Source organism: Macrobrachium nipponense, chromosome 6, assembly GCF_015104395.2.
Source record: "Macrobrachium nipponense isolate FS-2020 chromosome 6, ASM1510439v2, whole genome shotgun sequence".
NCBI classification, from domain to species: Eukaryota; Metazoa; Arthropoda; class Malacostraca; order Decapoda; family Palaemonidae; genus Macrobrachium; species Macrobrachium nipponense.
The window spans coordinates 16579380-16601221 of record NC_061108.1 but is presented as its reverse complement, the minus strand read 5'-3'; the positions used below and the strand labels follow the sequence as shown (position 1 = coordinate 16601221).

The following is a 21842-nucleotide window of genomic DNA, read 5'->3' as shown; positions in this document are numbered from 1 at the left end:
GAATAACCTCTCCAACCTGTCAGTGATGCGACCGTATGCACCAGTAGGGACGGGGGAGGGAACTGCAACTGTAACTCTTTGGCTAGATTTTCGGCCATTGCCCATGGACGTAGACGTTTCCTGAGAATCATAGGTACCCGGCCGAACTTGTCACGACACTTGGCATTGGCCTTTGAACGCCAAACTCGATTGATGTCCTTGAGCTTGCTTTCAACAGAACGTCTGTGACTGAGGCAAACTGGAGCGAGCCTAGGATCGTCTCCTGATTTCTTCTCGAAGCCTTTTTGCATTTTAAGAATTGGCTTGTTACCTTGGCAGTCTCCTTCCCCTTCCCTGATGGAATGGAAAGGATTGTGTGAATCCAAGCCCCAATGGATACCTAGCCACTGGAACTTGGATTCTGGGCAATCGGGACTTGGTCCTGTTGATCTTGAACCCTATATATTCCAGGAAAGATATGACCTTGTCCGTGGCTTTCATATACTTGTCTTTGACCACCTTACAGATTAGCCAGTCGTCTAGGTACGCCTCCACTAATAAACCCTGAGACCTTAGCTCCTGCACCACTACCTCCGCCAGTTTCGTGAAAAACCCTTTGGGGCTATATTCAGCCCGAAGGGCATCACCTGAAGGAATAGGCTTCTTTCCCTAGTTTGAAGCCCAGGAACGGATGGAAATGCCGAGCTATCAGGACCTGATAATAGGCGTCTGTAAGATCTATAGAGGTGGTGACGCCCCCACGGGGAAGTAAGGTCCTTACCTGAGAGATGGTCAGCATTTAGAACTTGTCGCAACGAATGTACGTTTAAACGGGACAAGATCACCCTCCTTTTGTCGGTCCCCTTCTTTGGGACACTGAATAGTCGACCCTGAAACTTCAAGTTCTTGTCCTGGAGACTGCTCCCTTCTGGAGAAGGTCCCTGGAGTAATCCATCAACCCTTGCGTTGGTTGCTGATAGAAGGTGATGGGTGTAGGAGACCCTTGATCCAACTCCAGCCTAGGCCCCTGGATACTATGCTTTCACCCAGCTGCTGAACCCCAACGATGTCGAAAGAGATACAGCCTGCCTCCTACCTGAGGAACTTCATTGAGATGATGAGGGTCGGGTTCCTCTTCCTGACCATGCACCTCTAGCTCGCCCTTGGGCTCCGGTTCCTCCATGCTGACGAAAGGGGCCTCTAGCCCTGCCACCCCTAGCAACCTTGGTAAAAGGTTGAAATACCCGATTCTCATAGACCGGGTTAAAAGCAGGTGACACTGAATACAGTGGGGGAACCTGTTGGCTAGCCGAGGCGAAAGGAAGACAAATTGATGCTGTTGCCGAGGCTGAGCCTTAGAAGAGACGAAGGCTGGTGAACTTGCTGAATTGGTACAACTTGTAGCACAGGATGCTGTTGCAGAACTTGGAAAGGTTGGTACCTTCTTTGCCTCTTCCTAGCCCTAAAACTGGAGGAAGAAGACTCTTAATTTCCTTTTGAAAGGAATGCCCCAACGCAATCTGATGCTTTGATGAAAACGTGATGCCTCGTTCTGAACCTTGTTTACTGCCGAAGCTGGGAAGAGATCTGCACCCCAGATTGAGGAAGCCAGAAGCTTGTTGGGTTCGTGCCTGATCGTAGCCTCGGATAGAACATGCTTCCTGCAATTTCTCTTAGTAACTGCAAAGTCGTACGAGTCACATTGCATGCCAAAAGTCAAAGGTAAACAAACTACCGCAATGACCTTCAACCGCGGCTCATGAGCGTACTCCAGAGCCGCCGTCTCCGTCATCACTAAGGAGTTAAGAGACCTTGCAAGACGTGTCCTAGCATCAAATTCGGCTTGGATCAGTGAGTCTGACAGCCTAGGGAGGCACTCACTAAACAAGTTGATTGCACAGTTTGGCTTAAGCTTGCCTACCGAGAATGTAGCCGGCAAACTTCCCACAATTTCTCCCTACCTGGGAGTAGCAATGATGTGGGATCTGTCTCGCTAAGCTGGGGCTCTTCCTGAGTCACTGCCTGAAGGGTAAGTCCTGCTACCTTTGATGTAAAAGGTAAGGGGTTCCCGTCATCAGTCGTAAACATCGTGAAAGGGCTTTTAAATACTGTAACCTTAGTATTTGAGCAATTCCACCCTTCTAGGCTCCGTATCCATGCTTGCTGAGCCTGATTGCTAGAAAGGATAACAGTCCCCTTGGAGACCTTATCCTCCCTAATCAGAGCTGCCTCCATAAGCCTAACATAACCTATAAATGGTGGCCGTAACCCTCTGGGGAAGAACTCGAAATCCTCGAGTCTACGTGTACCACAACCTTCTACAGTCAACATCCCGTTGACAAACGGAGCGAAGTTTTCACCCTCCAAGGATTACCAGGGTGGAACGGAGGGAGCGTGGACCCGTCAGGCATGCTCTGACCTTGCACCAAGTTACTAGGAGGTGCCGGAACTGCCGACTCCTGTCTGAGACCTGCAATCAGGAAGTCCTATGCACCTAAACTTTTAAAACACTCTTTCAAACCTTGCTGCAACTGAACTCACTAAGCTACCAAGACCACTGACCTGATTTAAAATATTTATGTTGAACAGGTCTTGCCGACTAAAGGGGAACCTTCCTGCCCTCCCTACGGTACCTTATGAGGTATCCGATCTCTAGACGTTGATGGAATGGGACTTGTGGGGCAATGGGAAGAGTTCCCTCCTTGAGGCCTTGGATTTGCAGACTTAGAAAGAGATCTCAGCCTAGGTTTAATATGTGTATGAACCTCTGGCACCTGCCCAGGCCTTGGCTTTGTCTCTGATTTGCTTTTAACAAGCAAGGTTTTACCCCGAAGGTTTTCTCTTTAATTTAGGAATCACAGAGAAGGAATGCGACCTGGAAGGGGGCAAACCTCCTGTGAAACCCATGAAGGAATTGGAAGTAAAGGGAGAGGAAGAATCAGTCACTCGAGGAAAGACCCCGGTGACCAACTAGGCTAGCCTCATTAACACTGTTACCTGTACCCATATCTAGTGTAACGGGCAAATCCTCACTACTTCAAGTGAGACTCCTTCCAAACCAAGGTCCGGCAACTCTGCCTCTTACTGTTCCATAACTGAATCTTGAATTGATTTGATAATTGGTGCTGTGACTTTTGGGTCAATGTATCCGGCAGATTTCCCGGCTGGGAAGGCTGCCATATCTTGAGGTAAAATATACAGCTTAGCTTTCCCTACGTTCCGTCCAAAACCTCCAACCCAGATCTTGAGGGTGGCGAGTGCAGCATGCTTAACAGACTGCTCCGTCTGTAATGCAAGGAATGTGTCAATTTCGAGTAAAATCTTTGAACATTATGCTTACATATGTTGATTAATTAATGTAATTTAATTTAAAGAAATTTTTATTATTTATTTATTTATATAGTAATTTTTTTTTTTAACACTAACACAAGTAGTGTAATATAATTCCATCACAATATGCATAGAACAAGCAGTGCGGTAACTTACCGAACAGGTAACCTGTTGTACAAGTCGTAACAGGCAAAGCAGTTTTCGTGATGCCAGACTACGGAATCTGTAAGCAATACTGCGCACGGGGCATGGTTCCGGCAAATATATTTACGTCCCGGGAACTGTGTAAGAAATAAAACCACCCGGAACTGTATGACAGGGGGGGGGTTACACGAAGTATCCCGGGACGGCCACATGAACTCCCAAGTTCCGTGGCAAAACGAAAAGAAAAAATGAAAATTAAAATAACAAATATAATATCTCCGCCCTCGGAAGAGTAACTTCCGTAAACATAGCCCTCAACGACTACCGGAGAAGCCGGAATCTAAAACCGCCTTATGCGGAGAGGGAATGTTTTAGGCGGATGGATGTAAGTTCCGAGAGTTGAAAGAAGCAAAGCGCAACAAATCCACGGAAACCGAGGCTAAATACGCAAAGCAACCATCAACTCCGGAGGAGGTCGGCTGAGAAGCGACACCCACCAACCTAAGGTCCTGGAGGACCCTCTACACTCCCCCCTCCGCTGATTGGGAACGGTTGTCAGCGACAACCTGAGCGAGAGGAGCACCCAATTACTGGGGGCCCCCCATGAGGGGGGAGAAAGGGAGGACTGATGGGGTGACGATCATGTGACCAGCGTATCCCCGCGAAAAAAGATCACGAGGAAAACGCAGGTACAGCCTATGTAGGCTAACCGACATAACATCCAACAAATACATAGACAAAATAAAATCAATTACTTAAAGCTAAAAGAAAATCATGCTTTAACACGGGGTGGGGAAATGAAAATAAAACCTCTTAAAATATAAAACCGCTATGAAGGCCACCCGATAACGGTGGGCGCAAAAGGGGAAATCCTACTTGCCTACTGACAAAACGATAAGAAACGGCAGGCAGACGAAAAGAAAAAAGGGAAAATTATTTGAATGAAATATACCAAAATTAAAAATAAAAGGGATAACGGTGGATATACGGCGAAACACGTAACAAAGAAACTGTGCTCGAATGAGGACCCCGGCCGTGAAAAAAAAAAAAACAATGAAAAATAATGAAAATCACAAAAACACAAACGAAAATAGGATCGACTTAAACTGCCACCCAAGAAATAAATAAATATATGTACTGAAATATCACATGTTACAAGCAGAGAGGAAGACCACTCGAAATCGGTACAAATCAAGGGTAAGCCGTAAAGGCGACTCACCGCCCGCCCGCTACTTAAAAGTGACGCCTAACAAAACCCTAAATAAAGGCAAAACGAAAGGCAAATTCACTCCCTAAATATTGAAAAAGGGCGGAACCAGTACTTAACTTAGGTGAAGAGGTAGATTGACGATCCATAACCAAGAATAAAAATAAAAGAACAGATAGCTATATTCGAGCGTGCGAACACGATAAGGCTATCGAAAAGTATGACGTCACAGACGCCTTCAACGGGGTAGCTAGGTGTGACCTATGGGTCGGCTCCCTGTATTTAGGGTCTTTTGATGAGGAAAAGGCTAATTGGAGGGGTTGCTGTGGTAGTGTTTAACACTCGCCCCAGTTTTATACGGACACCTTTTATATAGGTGAGCGAGTCAGAGGCTTCTGACATGTCCAATTTAGCAGTTTTCTGGTATAATAGCAATATTTTACTAGAAATAGTGCTAAAGCAGACACATTTCACGGGAGCGACACGGCTGAGCCCAGAAATTGCCCAATAAATCTTGGTTGAGTTGTGACTCAAGTTTGTGAATATATATGGATTCAGCAGTCCTTGAATAAGAATTTTCTGCAGGAATCTACAATTTTAAAATCCCTTATACTTATTCTTGCCTTAATACATCTACTGCAGTGTTCACAGATTGAAAACTGCTGCTTGACTGCTGAGTCTCTGCCTGTCCTAACACTGATCCCCACATTCTGACAGTGTCTTCTTTTGAGTGTCTTTATGGGAATACCAACATATCACTTGGCAGTTGGGGCAAGTATAATAGTAAAAATGCCAGACTGAAATGAATCAGGCAGTCGATCTTTGAAACTTAGTTCACTTTTTATTGTGAAATAACTGCTAAAATTAATCTATAAGTAATCTATGGATAAAAACTATCAAAACAGTATGTTATTTCAATTCCCTCTCAAGTTGCTTAATTCATTTGCCAATGTAAGGTAATGTGCAGTAAAACTAGTTTAGGAACTGTAGCAACTGGCACTTTAGGACTGCAAATATTATCCAGAAATAGCCTACTATGTTTATAGATAAAACTGGTAGGGTAACCATTATTTGTAAAATATTTTACTAAGAATCCCATCTCTTCATGAAACAAAGTGAGCATAATTATAAGCCCTGTAGATTAAAATATTAATTGCATTTAATTTTAAAATGTTTGGACATAAACTAAAAAAAAACTCTAAACTTAATCATGAAAAATTACATTTTCATAATAAAATTAAGTTTTAAATGTACTTGCCCCGTAATGACATTGCTATAGTTTCCTCTTGCATGGGAGTTTGAATTCAAAATTTTGTGGGTAAATCTTTACAGTCCAAAGCAGGTGACTCATTTCCCCCAACGGGAACACACAAATTTAACTCCTTTTAAAAAAGTGAGAAGTGAAATTGATTACACTTCCAGTTGGCTGATTGTAGAAAGATGTCAGGAGCATACAGTGCCCAAAAGCTAGAGATAGAGGTTGTTCTGATGTTTAAGCTTTCACTGAAAGCAGGTCTTATGTCCTTAGATGGGAGGCCACAAGGGATATTGCCACAGAACACCGAGTTATGACGAGCCGATGTGCTTCCACTACTGCTCAGGCAATATCAGGAAAACTCATACATACTGCATCATGATCTTCCTACTCTTCTCCAGAGCCAAGGATGTGGGGAGAGTTGGCATCCGGATGAGGTGGCGCCCACTAAGCTAATCACTAGAAAAAATGTTGGGTACCCCTAGCCACTTCGGATAAGGTGGCGCCCAGCTGTAACTAGAACTTGTTTGATTGTTTGTATGGTGTTTTTACGTTGCATGGAACCAGTGGTTATTCAGCAAAGGGACCAATGGCTTTACGTGACTTCCAAACCACGTCGAGAGAACTTCTATCACCAGAAGTACACATCTCTCACTCCTCAATGGAAAGGCCGAGAATCGAACCCGCGACCACTGAGGTGAGAAGCAAACACCAAACCAACCACGCCACTGAGGCGCTCTGTAACTAGAACTGGCGATATGTAAGTCAGGCGAGGTAAAAGTTTGGCCTAAAGTGTATTCCTGGGCCCAATGCACTGTTCCCCACTTGACATGTCCAGGTCATGGAAGGGTGCTCGTTCTTGGTAAAATTCCAGGGTAAATGAACAAACCACATTACTGAATCAAACGTAGCTTGATACCCCCGTCTGCATCTCTCAAATGCCTCTTGGTGGACCTCTGAAAAAAAAAACCTTCCTCCTGAATACCTCCCAAGCAGCACAAAGCTTGTCAGCATAAAAGTGTACCACCTTTCTGGTGTCTCTTGGAGTGAGGTTGTTCGAGAAGATACAAAAAGTGGAATGATTCTGGGAGAGTCCACCAATCAATCATAGTGATTCGGGAGCCATAAAATGCAAATCAGAACAAGGGTGCTAGGAACGTCATGGCGTTCCAATTAGCCTGAAAAAAGTCTAGCCCTTCCTTGACCCTTCAGACAGTGGATGAGAGTAGAATCCAAGGTTGGGACCTTCTTGCAGTATGGTGTCTGTCATCCATTCTAGAAGATTCTTCAAGGAAGCAGAGAGGTCAGTCTGCCCAACTGACAGATCATGGGATCCAAGATCTACTCAGGAGAAAGAGCAAGTTTTTGACAGTTCAGTTCATCCAACAGAAAATCCAGTAGAAATAGAAAGGATTTGAATAATCATTTGCTGCCGCTGGTAGTGACTGCTATTGTGAAAACAATGATTGCGGTCTTGGAAGAGACAACAGCCAGGGTTGAGAAGAAATGAAGCCTTAAGCAAAAGTGTTCCATCTCTCTGGCATATGTATGAAGGTTCCATTCTCTCAGGAACATGTCCCGAAAATTCCTGGTTCCTCGAGCGGGCTCGCAGGGCCCTCAACTAGAACGAGAAGCAAGAAGCAGTCTAAGCCTAGTCTCCTGTTGAGCGACTTCTTCCAAAAGACTGAATTCGGACAGATCCCACCGTAGCTCCAACTGCAATTCCAGGATTGAGGAAAATCAGTAGAACCCAGAATGAATCCTCGTCCCTGTTGGTCTTGTGGGACAGGGTGGAGTTCATGTCCAGAAGACAACAAAAGAAACGCAGAATGAAAGCTCAAGAAGGGGCTTGTGCCACTGATGAAATCTAAACTCCCTCACTGACAAACTGTCTCACAACACAGGTCTGAAATATCTTCTTGGGTTGTATGTCAACATAAAAATGAAGTATCCTCAACAAAAAACGAAGTATCCTACATATCCAGGAACTACCTCAAATGCCCAGGAAAATGGACAACTGGTCTGTACAGTTCATCTCTGTAACCAAACAAACTAGAATCCTCGAGTAAGCACGAAGATCACTGACTAGTCATCAATCTTGCCGATACTGAAAACCATGGGTACATGACAGAAAGCTGGCCTGAAGTAGCTGTGATTCTCTTGGCAGACAGCTGAAGGTGAAGAAAGAGGGGTGAAAGTGACTGGGTATTCCTCCCGTCAACTCTGGGAATGCTTGAGAGAATCCTATCTTTTTAACCCCTGCTCCTGATGTCAGTCAAGAAAAAATACCTTCGAAATATTGACCCGATCTTCAGCCAGGAGGACAAAGTCCATCTAAGCATCAGAGGAAGGAGAAGACAAGACCAGATGCCCGAGAGCTGGTGATAGGGCACTAGGGTGCTAATAGAAGCTAGGACGCAACTGGATGCTCAAGCAATAATGGACACTAATGGCACTACTGAACACTGGCACTATTGTTCTGCTTGGCATTAATGCTAACGTTCCACTACTGGAAGTTCAGGACAAAAATTCAGGAGTCAAGACTGTCCCAGAAGTTATAAACAGGGGTAAGTTAAATGTTAAAAGACTGTGCTACCAGTGATTAAACTATTTGATGGCAAATTTGCTATTGTCGAAAATGATAAAATTGAACCATCATAACAAAATAATAAAATACTGTCCTGAGAGATGTAGGTTTCTACCCAAAATTGGCAATAACATCCACAAAAATCCAGTCTCTGACCAGCAAAATTAAGAACACAGCTATCATCAACACTTGGTGTTACCCGAATGTTGGCAGGAAACAGAATGAGCTCATCTGCTTAGTAGTCCTGGGTGTTCCCATGAGAGGGAGGAACAAGACTGCTTTGGATTGTGAAGATTTTCCCACAAAACTCTTAGTCAAGCTGCCATGCAAGAGGAAACTATAGAAATGTAATTTCTGAGTAAGTTCCTTATATAAACAGGTTTCCTGTAAACAGAATGAACCCGCGGATTTGTTTATGAAAATATCTAAAAATGGCATCTTATTATTAATTTCCCCAGCTAAAATAAATTTTACATTTTAATGTTTGCTATTTAGGTAATGAAGAAAACTACTAGCCTGGTGTTCATGTTCAAGAAATTAAAATAGTATCTCATGTGAAAAAACAAATAGTGTCATCTACAAACTGTGTATAGAACAAAGGTTCAAAATATAAAAGGACACTCCTCCAACCACTTTTGATCATGAAAACATAAAAACAAATTAACAAAAATACATGAATTTGGGCTACCCATTGCTACCACCTCTACTTGAAAATACAATTCATCATTAAATATGTATAAGGCGGTCCCCGGGTTACGACGGGTCTGGCTTACGACGTTCCGAGGTTACGACGCTTTTTCTTAAATATTCATTGAAAAATCCGCCCTGGGTTACGACGCTTGTTCCGAGGTTACGACGCTGACGCTTCCGACGCTCTGAGTTTACGATGCTTTTAAAAAACACATATTATGATAAGATAAGAATCCTTTATAGTTTAGCACAGTTTCTCTCTCTCTCTTCTCTCTCTCGTCTCTCTCTCTCTCTACTCTCTCTCTCTCTTCTCTCTCTCTCTCTATCTCTCTCTCTCTCTCTTTGTATTTTCCAAGAAAATAATCACTATAATTTTTTTTTTTCTCTCTCTCTCTCTCTCTCTATACTACAAAGATGTATGTTTTTTAGTATGATAAATAAATGATTTACTATTTTCAAATATTAATATTAATTTATACAGCAATAATATAAATTCATTAAAGAAAACACCATAGTGAATTAGTAAGATTTTAGCTTATATTTAAAAAATTATCGAAGAATGAAGGAAATCCCAGTCTTTTCTGTAACCTTTCCAGGTACTAAAACTGTCAGATATATATCATGTTCTGTGACAGCCAAAGGGGGAAGAGCTGGGGGAGAGTTGGGGGAGAGCTGCGGTGTTGCAATCAGTGGTCCTGACATTTCCCCCCCCCCTCTCTCTCTCTCTCTCTCTCTCTCTCTCTCTCTCTCTCTCTCTCTCTCTCTCTCTCCTCTCACTTTAACTGAGACTCGAGATTTTTTATGTACTTGTACTATTTGTTTTTAATACTTTCAAATAATAATAATAATAATAATAATAATAATAATAATAATAATAACTAACGTAATTACAAAATTCATATGTGATGGTATTTTAAAGAAATACAATACGTACTAATCTATCCATGTCACTTTTAATTAAGGTTAACTCTCTCTCTCTCTCTCTCTCTCTCTCTCTCTCTCTCTTCTTCTCTCTCTCTCTCTCTCTCTCTCTTTTGCCACACAAGGTAATAATGAGTCATAGTGGTAACGCCCTCCCTCTCTTTCGCTGGAAGCGTTAGAAACAAAGAGATATAAACACTCTCTCTCTCTTTTACTGAAATGAAAGAATTTTTATGGTACTGGTAGTAAAATGTTTATTGATAATTTCAGTTATTTAATAATATAATTAATAATAATAATAATAATAATAATAATAATAATAATAATAATTAAAATTAATTACAAAATTCATAATGGTCGTATTTTAGAGATGAAAATGACCTTTCCATTTCACTTGTAAGGATAATTCCTCTTTCTTACTGAGATGAGAGAATTTTTATGGTAGATGCACGTGTTTATTATATTTTCAAATAATAATAATAATAATAATAATAATAATAATAATAATAATAATAATAATAATAATAATAATAATATATAGAAATAGTAATAATACAAAAATAATTTCAAAAGAAAATTCTTCCCTTTGTCTTTTTCTGTATCAATTTCCCCACCTCAACTCGAGTGACACTCAAGCTTAACAATGCCATACAATGGTCAACGAATTTAATGGTTTTATGTAATCTCTCTCTCTCTCTCTCTCTCTCTCTCTCTATTACTGAGATGAGATCATTTTCATGGACTGTATGTAATAAGTTTATCATTAATATTTTCCAATAATACGTAATACAAGTACAAAATTCATATCTGAGTATTTTAAATACAATAATCATTCCATTTCTCTCTTTTAAACAACTCTCTCTCTCTCTCCTCTCTCTCTCTCTCACTCTCTCTCACAAGATACTTGTCATACATTTGGTGTTTCTATTTCTTCCTTTTATCTCTCTCGCTCTCAGCAAAAGAATTGATAGACAGACAAACATAATTGCACAGTCCTCTCTTTCTCTCTTCTCTGGAGAAATATATGTATTTATGGGAGGGGGAAAAAGTTGCCTACAGACATTCATTTCAATCTATTGAAACCTAAGGAGTTATTTGCTCCTTTTGCTCTCTCTCGTCTCTCTCTCTCTCTCTCTCTCTCTCTCTCTCTCTTGTATTTTAATGAAAATATACAGTAATTTGTGAATACACCGTGTTGCACATGAAAAAAGTAAATTAGTGATAATTTTAGAGATACGGCCCTAAGAAAAATTGCAAATTAGTAGTGAAATTTTCCCTGTGGACATGTTTTCAAGAACGTCGTTCCGGCTTACGACGATTTTCGGGTTACGACGCGTCTTAAGAACGGAACCCCCGTCGTAACCCGGGGACCGCCTGTATATCTTTGCATGTTCCCTCCAAAAGTGTCAATATCTTTACATGTTCCCTCCAAAAGTGTCAAACTTATTTCTTTGCAACAAACTTGATCAACAAGCTTTGACATAATGCTTGGCATAACCAATCCCAACAGCTTGAAGCTCAGGTGACATGTTTCACAGCTGGGACAGTCTGCATGCTTACACATTCCCTCTGTGTAGCCCAGTAAGTTAAGCAATAGAAAATCACAAAAGCCCCAAGCCCCTCCATTACTATGCTGATCACCACCCTTCTATGGGCACAGCAGGATTAGTATCTCAAACCTTCTTTAGCCGCTATTGGATCATCCAACATCTCAAAAACATGGAATAGCCTCCGTAAGTGGGCACATGTCTGAAGGCATATACTGCAGAAACAGAAAATGACAAATAGTAAGTTCCCAAAGTTGAACAAGAAAACATGAGGAGAGAAATTTCCTCATGCAAATAGGCAACAGGAGATGAAACTGGAAAGGCCTAAGCTGATGCTCTTAGTGCTAGATGGCATGGAACAGGAGAAGCCTCATCAGAAGACAACATTTTAAAGCTGTGGTTGCAAACCAACAGGAAATTAAGTCTAACGACTCGCAGAAGCAGAAGTACGGCACTACGTGCAAACCATTCAGCATACAAACACCACTGACCAACAAACCAATCTTAACACACTACACCCCTCAAATCCAAACACTGTAGACCCTACACAAATGGCACTGAAAATGAGAGTCCTTATATAAGGATGACAAATGTGCTACAGGACAAAGGAACCTTAATTGCAATAGTCAGCTGAGATATGATTACTTCAGTACTACCCTCAAGGCAATCATGTTGGGAATAATACCAATATTAGAATAACACTATGTAATGTAAAATCACAATTTTTGAAAATTGTATTTTTCCTAACTATACAAACCTGAGGTCCTTTACATAAGGAATTACTTGCAGCGTAGCTGGAATTACGTCCGTTGAATCTTGAACAAGGTGCTTAGGCAGTAACTACCGTGGGCCAGATGTAAACACTCCACTTTGCCTTTCGGCCCAGGTTCAGACTGAGGGGTGGCATGAGGTGGGCATATATGTAAAGGACCTCAGGTTTGTATAGTAGGAAAATGTAAATTTTCATAATAAAATTTATTATTTGGATACTTACCTACTGTTAAATTTAGCTATATCTCCCCGCTGATTAGGCGAGTCGGCATTCAAACAAAAACAAAAATTGAATGGCTGCCCGGATGACTGTCTAGTTTACCTGTTCTCCACCAGGTGTGTTTCAAATGTTTTAGCTCGTCAGAATTCTCCTTGACAGCCCACTAAGTTGGGGGGAGGCTGGGTGGGTCTACTTTAACAGTAGGTAAGTATCCAAATAATAATTTTATTATGAAAATTTATATTATTTGAGATGAATCTTACCTACTGTTAAATTTAGCTGATTCCAACATTAAGAAGAGGATGGTGGGTAGTGCAGCTAGACAAAATTCCGCTCAGCCATTCGAGCTAAAGGTTTCTTATAGGAAACCCAAAACTTTCTCACCTGATCTGGAATCCTTGGTGGATTTTACTACCACCAGAAGTTGGATTCCATTCAGGGAGCAAGGCTCTCATATGTATGCAGCAAAGAGCAGCCTTGCGGAGAAAACCGCTTCGATTCAGCCAGCATGAAACGCAAGAGGTATGAGGGACCCCTGTGCCTGGGTCCAAAAGCCCTATCAAACGACAGTCACTTAAAATGAATACCTTTACAATATAAAGGTACGCTACTATACAAAATTTGTACCTTCAGGCTCCCCAAAATATTAAAACCAGGGATTTAAACAAAAGAGCCTAAAGAATTTCTCTTTTTCGGTTCAGGAAAAGACTTCCCACTACTATTAGTGGATTAAGGGCTTTATTGTTTTCAAACACTATTCTGTATACTTAAGGTAGTGATTGGGCAAAAACTGAATTGTATTCCTACTGTGACACATCATTCCTATTCTGGAGCGACAAATTGACTTAACACTAAATGAAGTTGCAACTTCTGCTCACGTTATGAATGTTTAACTTCAATAAGGTAGAAGATATGGAGATAGTTCTCATGCACTAGCCTATCCATTATGTCACAGAGGACCTTGTGTTCCTTGACAAAGTTTCTAAAAATCATAACACAAAAGGTTAACTTTGCCTCTTCCAGGCTTAACCTTCACAAATACATTCTAGGTTTTCTAAAACCACAAAACAAAAGTTAACTTTGCCTTCAAGTTTAACCACTGGCAAAGGCATTTTAAGTTTCTAAAATTGCAACACAAAAGGTTAACTTTGCCTCTTCCAGGCTTAACCTTCAACAAATACATTCTAGTTTTTCTAAAACCACAAAACAAAAAGTTAACTTTACCTTCAAGCTTAACCATTGGCAAAGACACCTAGGTTTTCTAAAACCACAAAACAAAAGGTTGATTTTGCCTCTTCCAGGCTAACCTTTGACCACATCTGTTTTTCTTAAAACCACAAAACCAAAAGTTAACTTTGCCTCTTCCAGCGTTTACCTTTGACAAAGATGTTAAGGTTCTAAAAGAATGATAAAAATGTTCAAGGTTTCACCTTTAAATTTAAATGCCCAACAGGATAGAGAAGTTTCCTCTTTTTTTCCCCTCCAAGGGGTTAAATTGGAATTCTTACAGGGAACTGTAAAGCATGGCCTTAACATCACCCTCAGCTCTAGGGCAGAAAGCTAGAATAGCATTCCCTTTACACCAGCTTAAATGAGGGTGCTGACAGTAAATTTACTTATTAACCACTGCTAAATAAAAGGTTTTACAGTAAATTCACATAAAGTTTAGACCCACATCTAAACTCCAGAGAGAGACTGATATGGAGATGAAGGGGCTTCAATCTTAACACCTTACAGTGCTGGTCCTCAGCAAGATCTAAAAGTACTTGATGCAATACCGAGGAAAGTACGTATGGAACAAACAGAAAACACTGACGTCTACAAGGTTCCAGGTGCAGAAAATTCCTCCAGAATGGTACCCTCAGCAACACACAGACCACAACTTCTGACCCCATGCCATGGCAGTTTTAAATTAAGGACAAATCCTATAACAACTTGAAAATCTTATTATTGGGAGGGGACATTCTAACGTCTCCAAGCAGTTAAGGAGATGCCTACATCAATGGAATTGAATGGAATTGTGTAGTAGAGTTGATTTCTTCTCAACGGAAGAATGAGACATCTACCAAGAGCATTGGAAATTCTGAAAAGTTTTGCCCTGAGGCTACAAGGGCTCTACAGGAGACTTAAGCAATTCTTGAACTTGCCATTGCTCAATAGAATTCAGAGTAGTTACATGTGGCAGGTCTATGAGTCTGAATTAGGCAAAATTTAAGGAAACATCCACTGCTCAAGCCTGAGGGCCAACAAAGTAGTAGTAATCATTCAGATGTCCCTGTTCATCTACATGCTAGGAAGCTAAATAAGTGTTCCTTAAATCCACACCAAGTGCCAATCTTACGGATGTAAAGGCCCTTATGGGCAGTTGTTCTTCCTGAATCCCCAATTGCTACAACACTGTCCTTCCACAGAATGGATCATCAAACCAATATCTTGTTTCATTTCACTCAAAGCTGCAACTTCCCACAAAGACTGTTTCCGACTTGGAATAAACCTGCTAAGCATCCTGATGTCTTTCCACTGCCCTGACATCTAAAAAGTTTAACCAGGTGTAGTTTGACCACTCTATGTTGCATGAAAGTGTAATGACACTAGTTAAACTTTGTGTTGCATGACAAAGGGAAAAGACCAAAACTTGGACTTAGGTTTAAGAACCAAATAGAAGATTTAGTCCTGGAGCCAAAGTTGGTTCTGGATTACTTACAATGAAAGTTATCTGTCAGTCGTAATTCTTACGCTGAAACTGTACATTAATTGAGCATGATTATCTGAAAATAACCTGTGAGGCCATGTTTCCTAATGAGGAAAAGCCCTTACCATATAGGAAGTTCTTTCAGGTCTAAAATCTTCAAGCAGCACATGCCTATTCATCTTGACAGACAAGCATGCATAATTAACTATCATCCCCACATCACTAGATAAGAATGGGGATATAAAGAATTAACATTATAATGCATAGAAATTGGGCCAGAAGAAGCAACAGGTCCTTGGCCTTTGGAATACTGTTGACAGAGTGAACTAACTTGAATCACTGATTCAGTAGAAGTGTCTTGCTCCTAAAGTCGACACCATCTACCAATGGGCAACAAGTCCCTGACCTAACTTATAGAGGGCTGCACACTAACACAAAGTGCACAGAACAGCAATACCTTCTAGTAAAACCTCTTGAAGGAACTTGCATGACTGTGGATGTATGGTAAGTGGAATACATTCTGCATGTTTACCACAAGTCTGACCATTCTTTGGAAAGGCACTAAAACCATGCAAGAAAACCAACAAGTATATGGGCAGACACTTACTGTTATTCAGTCTCCAAATGTCCAAGAATATCTCCAATTACTTATGGGTGTCCTCCTAAAGAATTACCCTTGAACCATCATTCCCTCTATATACAATCTCCTACTAAAAGAGACTTATGAGAGATTTCTGCTGAAGACAAGGAAAGCTATAAGAGGGAGATTAAACCAGTGGAGGACAACCAAATAGAATCACACTGCCCTTCACCGTCTCCACCATATAACATACTGGTCCCAAGTCTCTCCATGGATGTTAGGAGGTTGCAACTGTCCATACCCCAGAACCTGAATCTGCACTTACCCCCGAAAGGTATAAAATAAGACTACCAATATTGAGTTGCATAATCCGACAGGAAGCGAAAGTGTTCTCACTTCTTCCAAACAGAGTGAGTATAAGCATGAGGACATTACCGTGCAGCATCAGAAATAAGTTACTAGTTTCCCTGCTAAAAACTCCCGCTGGGTTGGCGTCTCCACCTCCCTTAAGAAGTCACAGAGATGAGACAAGGTAGATAAAAGGTAATAACTCAAGGTAGACTGAAAATCCATCAGCATGTCTGTCACTCTCGAGTTCATTTCCCACAGGAAAGAGAAAGAAAGCGAACCTTCTATTAAAGATGGTTAAAGGACCAATAAGCGTTGTACAGCATAAGTCGCCCTTCGGCTCTCCGTGACTTTAAAAGACAAGACAACAAGCCAGCCAAGGCAGACAAAGGGAAATTGTGTCTGAGGACAAGAAAAGTTACGAAATGCTCTCAAATTGGAGAAAGCGTTGGTTCTCTTCTCACATATTTAGTGCGCCAAAATACGCTAAGACAATTAAGATATAGATATGTGGCCTCTATCCTCAACAAAATGAGGATACAGCAAGGCATAGTGTGGCAACAAACGCCGACCGGCCCAAACGAGTTCCTCCAACAACTCCATTCAAACTCTTCTTCCGTCAGCGGGCAACGGGAGGGGACAGCTGCCGACAGGAGGTAAACAGAGCTTAAAGGATTGCTCTTTCTCCGCAACCCTTGACGACAAAAAGCGACACTCGTCGATAAGGGGTGACAGCAGCTGAGTGCTGTATCGCATCCACCACGACTCGATGAGAGCAAGACAGTAATAAGCAACTCGGGACTCTGCCGAGTCCGCACTCTGCACGAGTCAACTGCATTCACAGTTTCACACGAGACGAGTCAACAATGTCCATCGCAAGGTTCCCAGATGTATCAGAACAAATTTTTGTACCAAATCTCTTCAAATCATCGTATTTTGATTAAAAGCATAGTTGTATTTGCCGACACCTAAAATGCAAGGGTGGAAGAAGGCTGTGATGTCATGACAGTCACCATGTTGGATTGTGCCGTCACTGTGGATCCAGGCTGTAACGTCATTGCGCTTGATGGAAAATGCTAGATTGATACTGGTAACCCTGTAGAAACCGCAAAGTGAGATCCAAAATGCTGTGTGTTGGAATCATGACATCTATACAGATGTTGTGGCATTCGCCCATAAACTGGAAACAAGGAGGAGATAGGACACCCATTAAGGGAGGGCCTGGGGGGAAGATTGACGCCAAGTAGAGAGTCAACAAGCCATCCAAGGTTGGTACTCCTGATAGGCCAAATGCCACCCAAATACCCTCCATTCTGTGTGCACCCATAGTTGAAACATACAACAAAGAAGGCGATGCTCTCCTCTCCCCATGGGAAAGGAAGGAGCATAATTGGGTACAAAACCTCCCAAAACCCCTCCTGACAGATCCAAAAACGAATCATTGGATGAACCCGACGGGGTACGGAAAGCATTTAGTAAAGGTGGAGAAACACATGGATCAGCATCACGATTAGGCAAAACAGAAGATAGTGTTTCGCCATCTAAAGATGGCAGTGTCTCCTTTCTCTGTACTGACCCTTCTCATAAAACTTTTTCCATTGTTCCACCGACCAAAAACGATATACAAAACAAGGATTAGTAACTGTACATACATTTTCTCTGCACCTACTGCACATTGGGTGTGGATTCATGGACACTGATGTTAAAAATCTCGAACAAGGAAACCCACTAATACCCAGGCATCTCATGTTTCCTGCGAGATCCTGAAGAAACCCTGTACGGGTTGGTAAAATGATCCATGATATCCAGATACCCGTACAAACCCACAGGAATTACACACTGAAACAGCGAAAGAAAAGAGCAGGCAAACTTAACCAGCTTTAAAATGACAGAGAGCAAATGTGTCCTCTCTTAAAGGCAGTAAGAAAGTAACTGATGTGATCACGAGATGCCGAAGGCATTGTGGGAGATCCCACAGACCTCGTGATCGAGCACAAATCCCATAGTTCCTTGCATACACAATTCTTTATTGATGTTATTGGTTTTTCAGCTGGTGCTAGAAGATTTATCCTAGTATTAAGACTGAAGGTTTGTTTCGTATATGAAAAAGCACAATTTGTAGAAAAGATATTCACAATTTTTTCAGTCCAAACTGATAGCTCTGCATTATAACAATTACTCTGGTACCTGTAACATGACTTCCAAATGCAACCTAATGCCAAAATTCTTCAAGTCAACCACAAGCAGACTGGACTAGGCTCAAATCATATGATTCCTAAATGTACCATGACACAGCCCTTATTACTATGTACAAAATGTTAAGTTGCTACCAAAAGTATAAACTGCAGTTTTTATACATACATCCTCACTGTTGTAATAGTAACTACCATGCAAATTCAAATCTATAAAAATGACCAAATCCATTTAATTGCACACTCAAAACCAGTGTTACTGAACAACTATGTTTTGGAGAATCATCATGACCAACTTTTTAACACTGAACATAAGGTACACGAAATAAAATGCTCTACAAACCTGCAGTCAACGCATTCATGAATTCAACTTGTTTCTCTCGGAAAAGGTAAGCATAACGAACACGATCCCTTTCTCGTGCCTGATCAAGACTAGCATATTCACGAAGTGCTGCACGGCTTGGGTCATGGGCAGGATCATCTTGAGTTACTAAAACTACACATAATCGGCGACGAGATCGAACTGATTCAACAGGACACAAGGCATCAAAAACATTCTGAAAAATATTCATATTGCATTAGATGACCTAAATGTGATTTACACTGCTATATACTGTAATACATATTCAACAAAAGAAAAAGACAATTCTGCATGACATCTATGAATGCCTTCCTGAGTAAAATTGAAAAAATTATATATTCTTTTTTTCACATAAATCCATCAATCATTCAAGATGCCACATTAATTATATCAAATTTTTTCCATTAAATCCATCAATCATTTAAGATGCCACATGAATGATCTTGAATGTCCTCAGTCTCCAGTCTTTTGTAAAACACATACAAGAAGGGTCTCACTAACCAATCACAACCTGAACCAAAAGATACACATCAATTACTTTCTTCCCTTTTTATGTAGTTTGATCAGACTGACAGACTGGTTGGTGGGAGAAGGCTGATGGATTTATAGAAAACTAGGTTTGCATTTTAAAATCTGTTTCTTTCATCACAACCTATCAATTACTTATATGAGTGTCCAAATTGTAATTCAAGTGGAAGGCTACATTGCACAGTGGCTCAAGATTGTTTTGCATATGCCTATAGATCAAGAGAGCACTTTGGGAATGTTATGAGCCAGAAATGGGTTCTTCATAATCAAGGAATAAAATGGAACACAATTTAAGCCAGAGGTTGAGATCCAGGACCTATGAGATCACTCAGCACTGAAAGGGAAATTAAGAATAGTACTGTAAAGGTTTTAAAGGTGTGACAGGAAGAAAGCCTCGTAGTTGCACTATGAAACAACTGTTAGGAGAGGGTGAAAAGTAAGATGTGAGAGAGAATATGAATGAAGGTAGAGTAAAAGGAGTGAAAAGAGTTGTAGCTAGGGGCTGAAGAAATGCTGCATAAACTAACCTTAAGTATCCATAAAAAGGAACAAAAAATTGAAATGAGGAAAGTGGCCATGTGGTCATTGTGGGATAGTTGTGGGAGTGAGCTCTGTAATGCGTAGACTAATGCCATCAGTGCACCTCACACAGTGTACTGTTGGCATTACCCCTCTACAGGGTGTTCATAATTATGGATAAATAAATATGTTAAGCAAGGTACTTATATATTTGGTAAGTCCCTTTAAGCTAGTATAAAATTACACACACTATTCATGTGATATAAAGAAGCCAGTAACCAAGTCTCTAGTTTTACCAAACAAATAAGGCTGAAGCTATAAAGAAATGGAAAATAAAGAACCTCTATTTTCCCCAAAGGCAGAACTTGGCCCAACACTATTACAAGCCTCAAAGAATATGTAACCAACTACTTATGAGGGATAACTCAAATATAATGTATTAAAGATGAATCACCACATGATATACCAACATTCAAAACAAATTACAACCACATGATTTTATGAACTAGCACTCCCATTTGTTCCATTTTACAATCTGATGCATTCCAGTTATGATTTCAGGACGACATGCCTCAGCCAATACGAAATAAGGGAGCTGAATATTCCCAATAGGTTCTGGCACTTGGTCCTCAAGCCCTAAATTTCATAATCAATCAATCAATAGGAGATGTCATTCCTTGTTGCTGGTTCTTCCAATGCCTGATCAGAGGAACAGTCTGGTGTCACTGCCTCAGGAATCAATGGTTCTCTGCAGATTGTAGACCATCCCTCACTAGACAAAGACAGGGAAGAAATGGCAAAGTGCACTGCAATCTTTGTCCTTCTACTTCCATATTTACTGCTTTTATAACTTAATGTTTCTCAAGCTTTCACAACCCATGTTCAAACCATCTCAACCTTTGAGATAAGTTTTTTCCAGCCTCTTGATACCATATCTCCCCACCAACTCCCCAATCATAACACAATCTCCCTACAATACTTATTACGTTTTTTATCCCCTCATCTACCCAGCATTTATGTAAAGTATTCAACTGCTAGAAGAGCAGCCATTTCTCGCCTAATCAGCTGACTTTAGGCAGGAAACACGAGGCAGGCCAGAGATAGGCATTTCCATTAGCAGCGGGGGAGAAAATAAGCCGTTAACTATAGGCTCAAGTTTAGGGTAATAAAGGCAGGTCACAGGATTAGATAGGCTTTGATGTGGGCTTTAGGGATTCCTAGCCTAAGACCTCCTTTCCCCCAAATTTGCTGGTTGTGTTTTCACATCTTTCAGACAATGCCGGAGGCTGTGTGTGAAATCCAGGCCATTTGAAAACAACCTCCCTGACTGGAAGTCAGCCTTTGGGTCGTCTAAGTTGGTTGGAGCCCCCCTTCATACATCACGACACATGTTCAAGCCTCAAAGGATTAAAGGTATGTCTTGAAAGTGCAAAATCCAACCAACCCTGTTCCTCCAAGACGAATCTTGCTATTTCCAGTTCAAATCTCCATTTTTTATCACTTCTCTATTGAAATTCCTTTGTCATCAACGGGCCACGTGCTACCCGTGACCTGTTTCAAGACTAAGTCTTCGCTGAATATTTCATGTAAACACTAAGAGTTCCTCCCCAGTGTGTGTTAATTAAAAGTGACTGCCCATGCAGCTGAAAAATAGTGCAAGAAGTCCTTATTTTATTTTGTGTCTAATCTGGGAACTTTTCCAGATCTTTGCTGAGTCACGTTCATGTCTCATCACTCGCAAGTGCTTCCTTAACGCAAAATACCTATGATCAATTTTGGAAACCAGCCTTGAGGTAAAATTGATTTTGCCCGCTCTCCCCTTTCGAGAGATAGGAGTTGGTCCATGTGCGGCCAAGTTGCCTGGCCTTATCCCAGGCCATTCAATGGCCTCTTGTTAATAAATGTAATGTAAAGTAATTAGCTGGTTTTTAATGGCGACCTTCTAAAGTAAAAATAACCAATTCAATCCTT

At 41.0% G+C, this 21842-nt stretch overlaps 1 protein-coding gene across 1 annotated transcript in view; it reads right to left on the bottom strand.

Moving 5' to 3' along the window:
* LOC135216442 (dnaJ homolog subfamily C member 16-like) overlaps positions 1–21842 on the bottom strand; it is a 301782-nt gene that overhangs the window by 167752 nt on the left and 112188 nt on the right. The window contains 1 exon segment of the mRNA XM_064251813.1: positions 18807–19020. Within this exon segment, the coding sequence (XP_064107883.1) occupies positions 18807–19020 (214 nt within the window).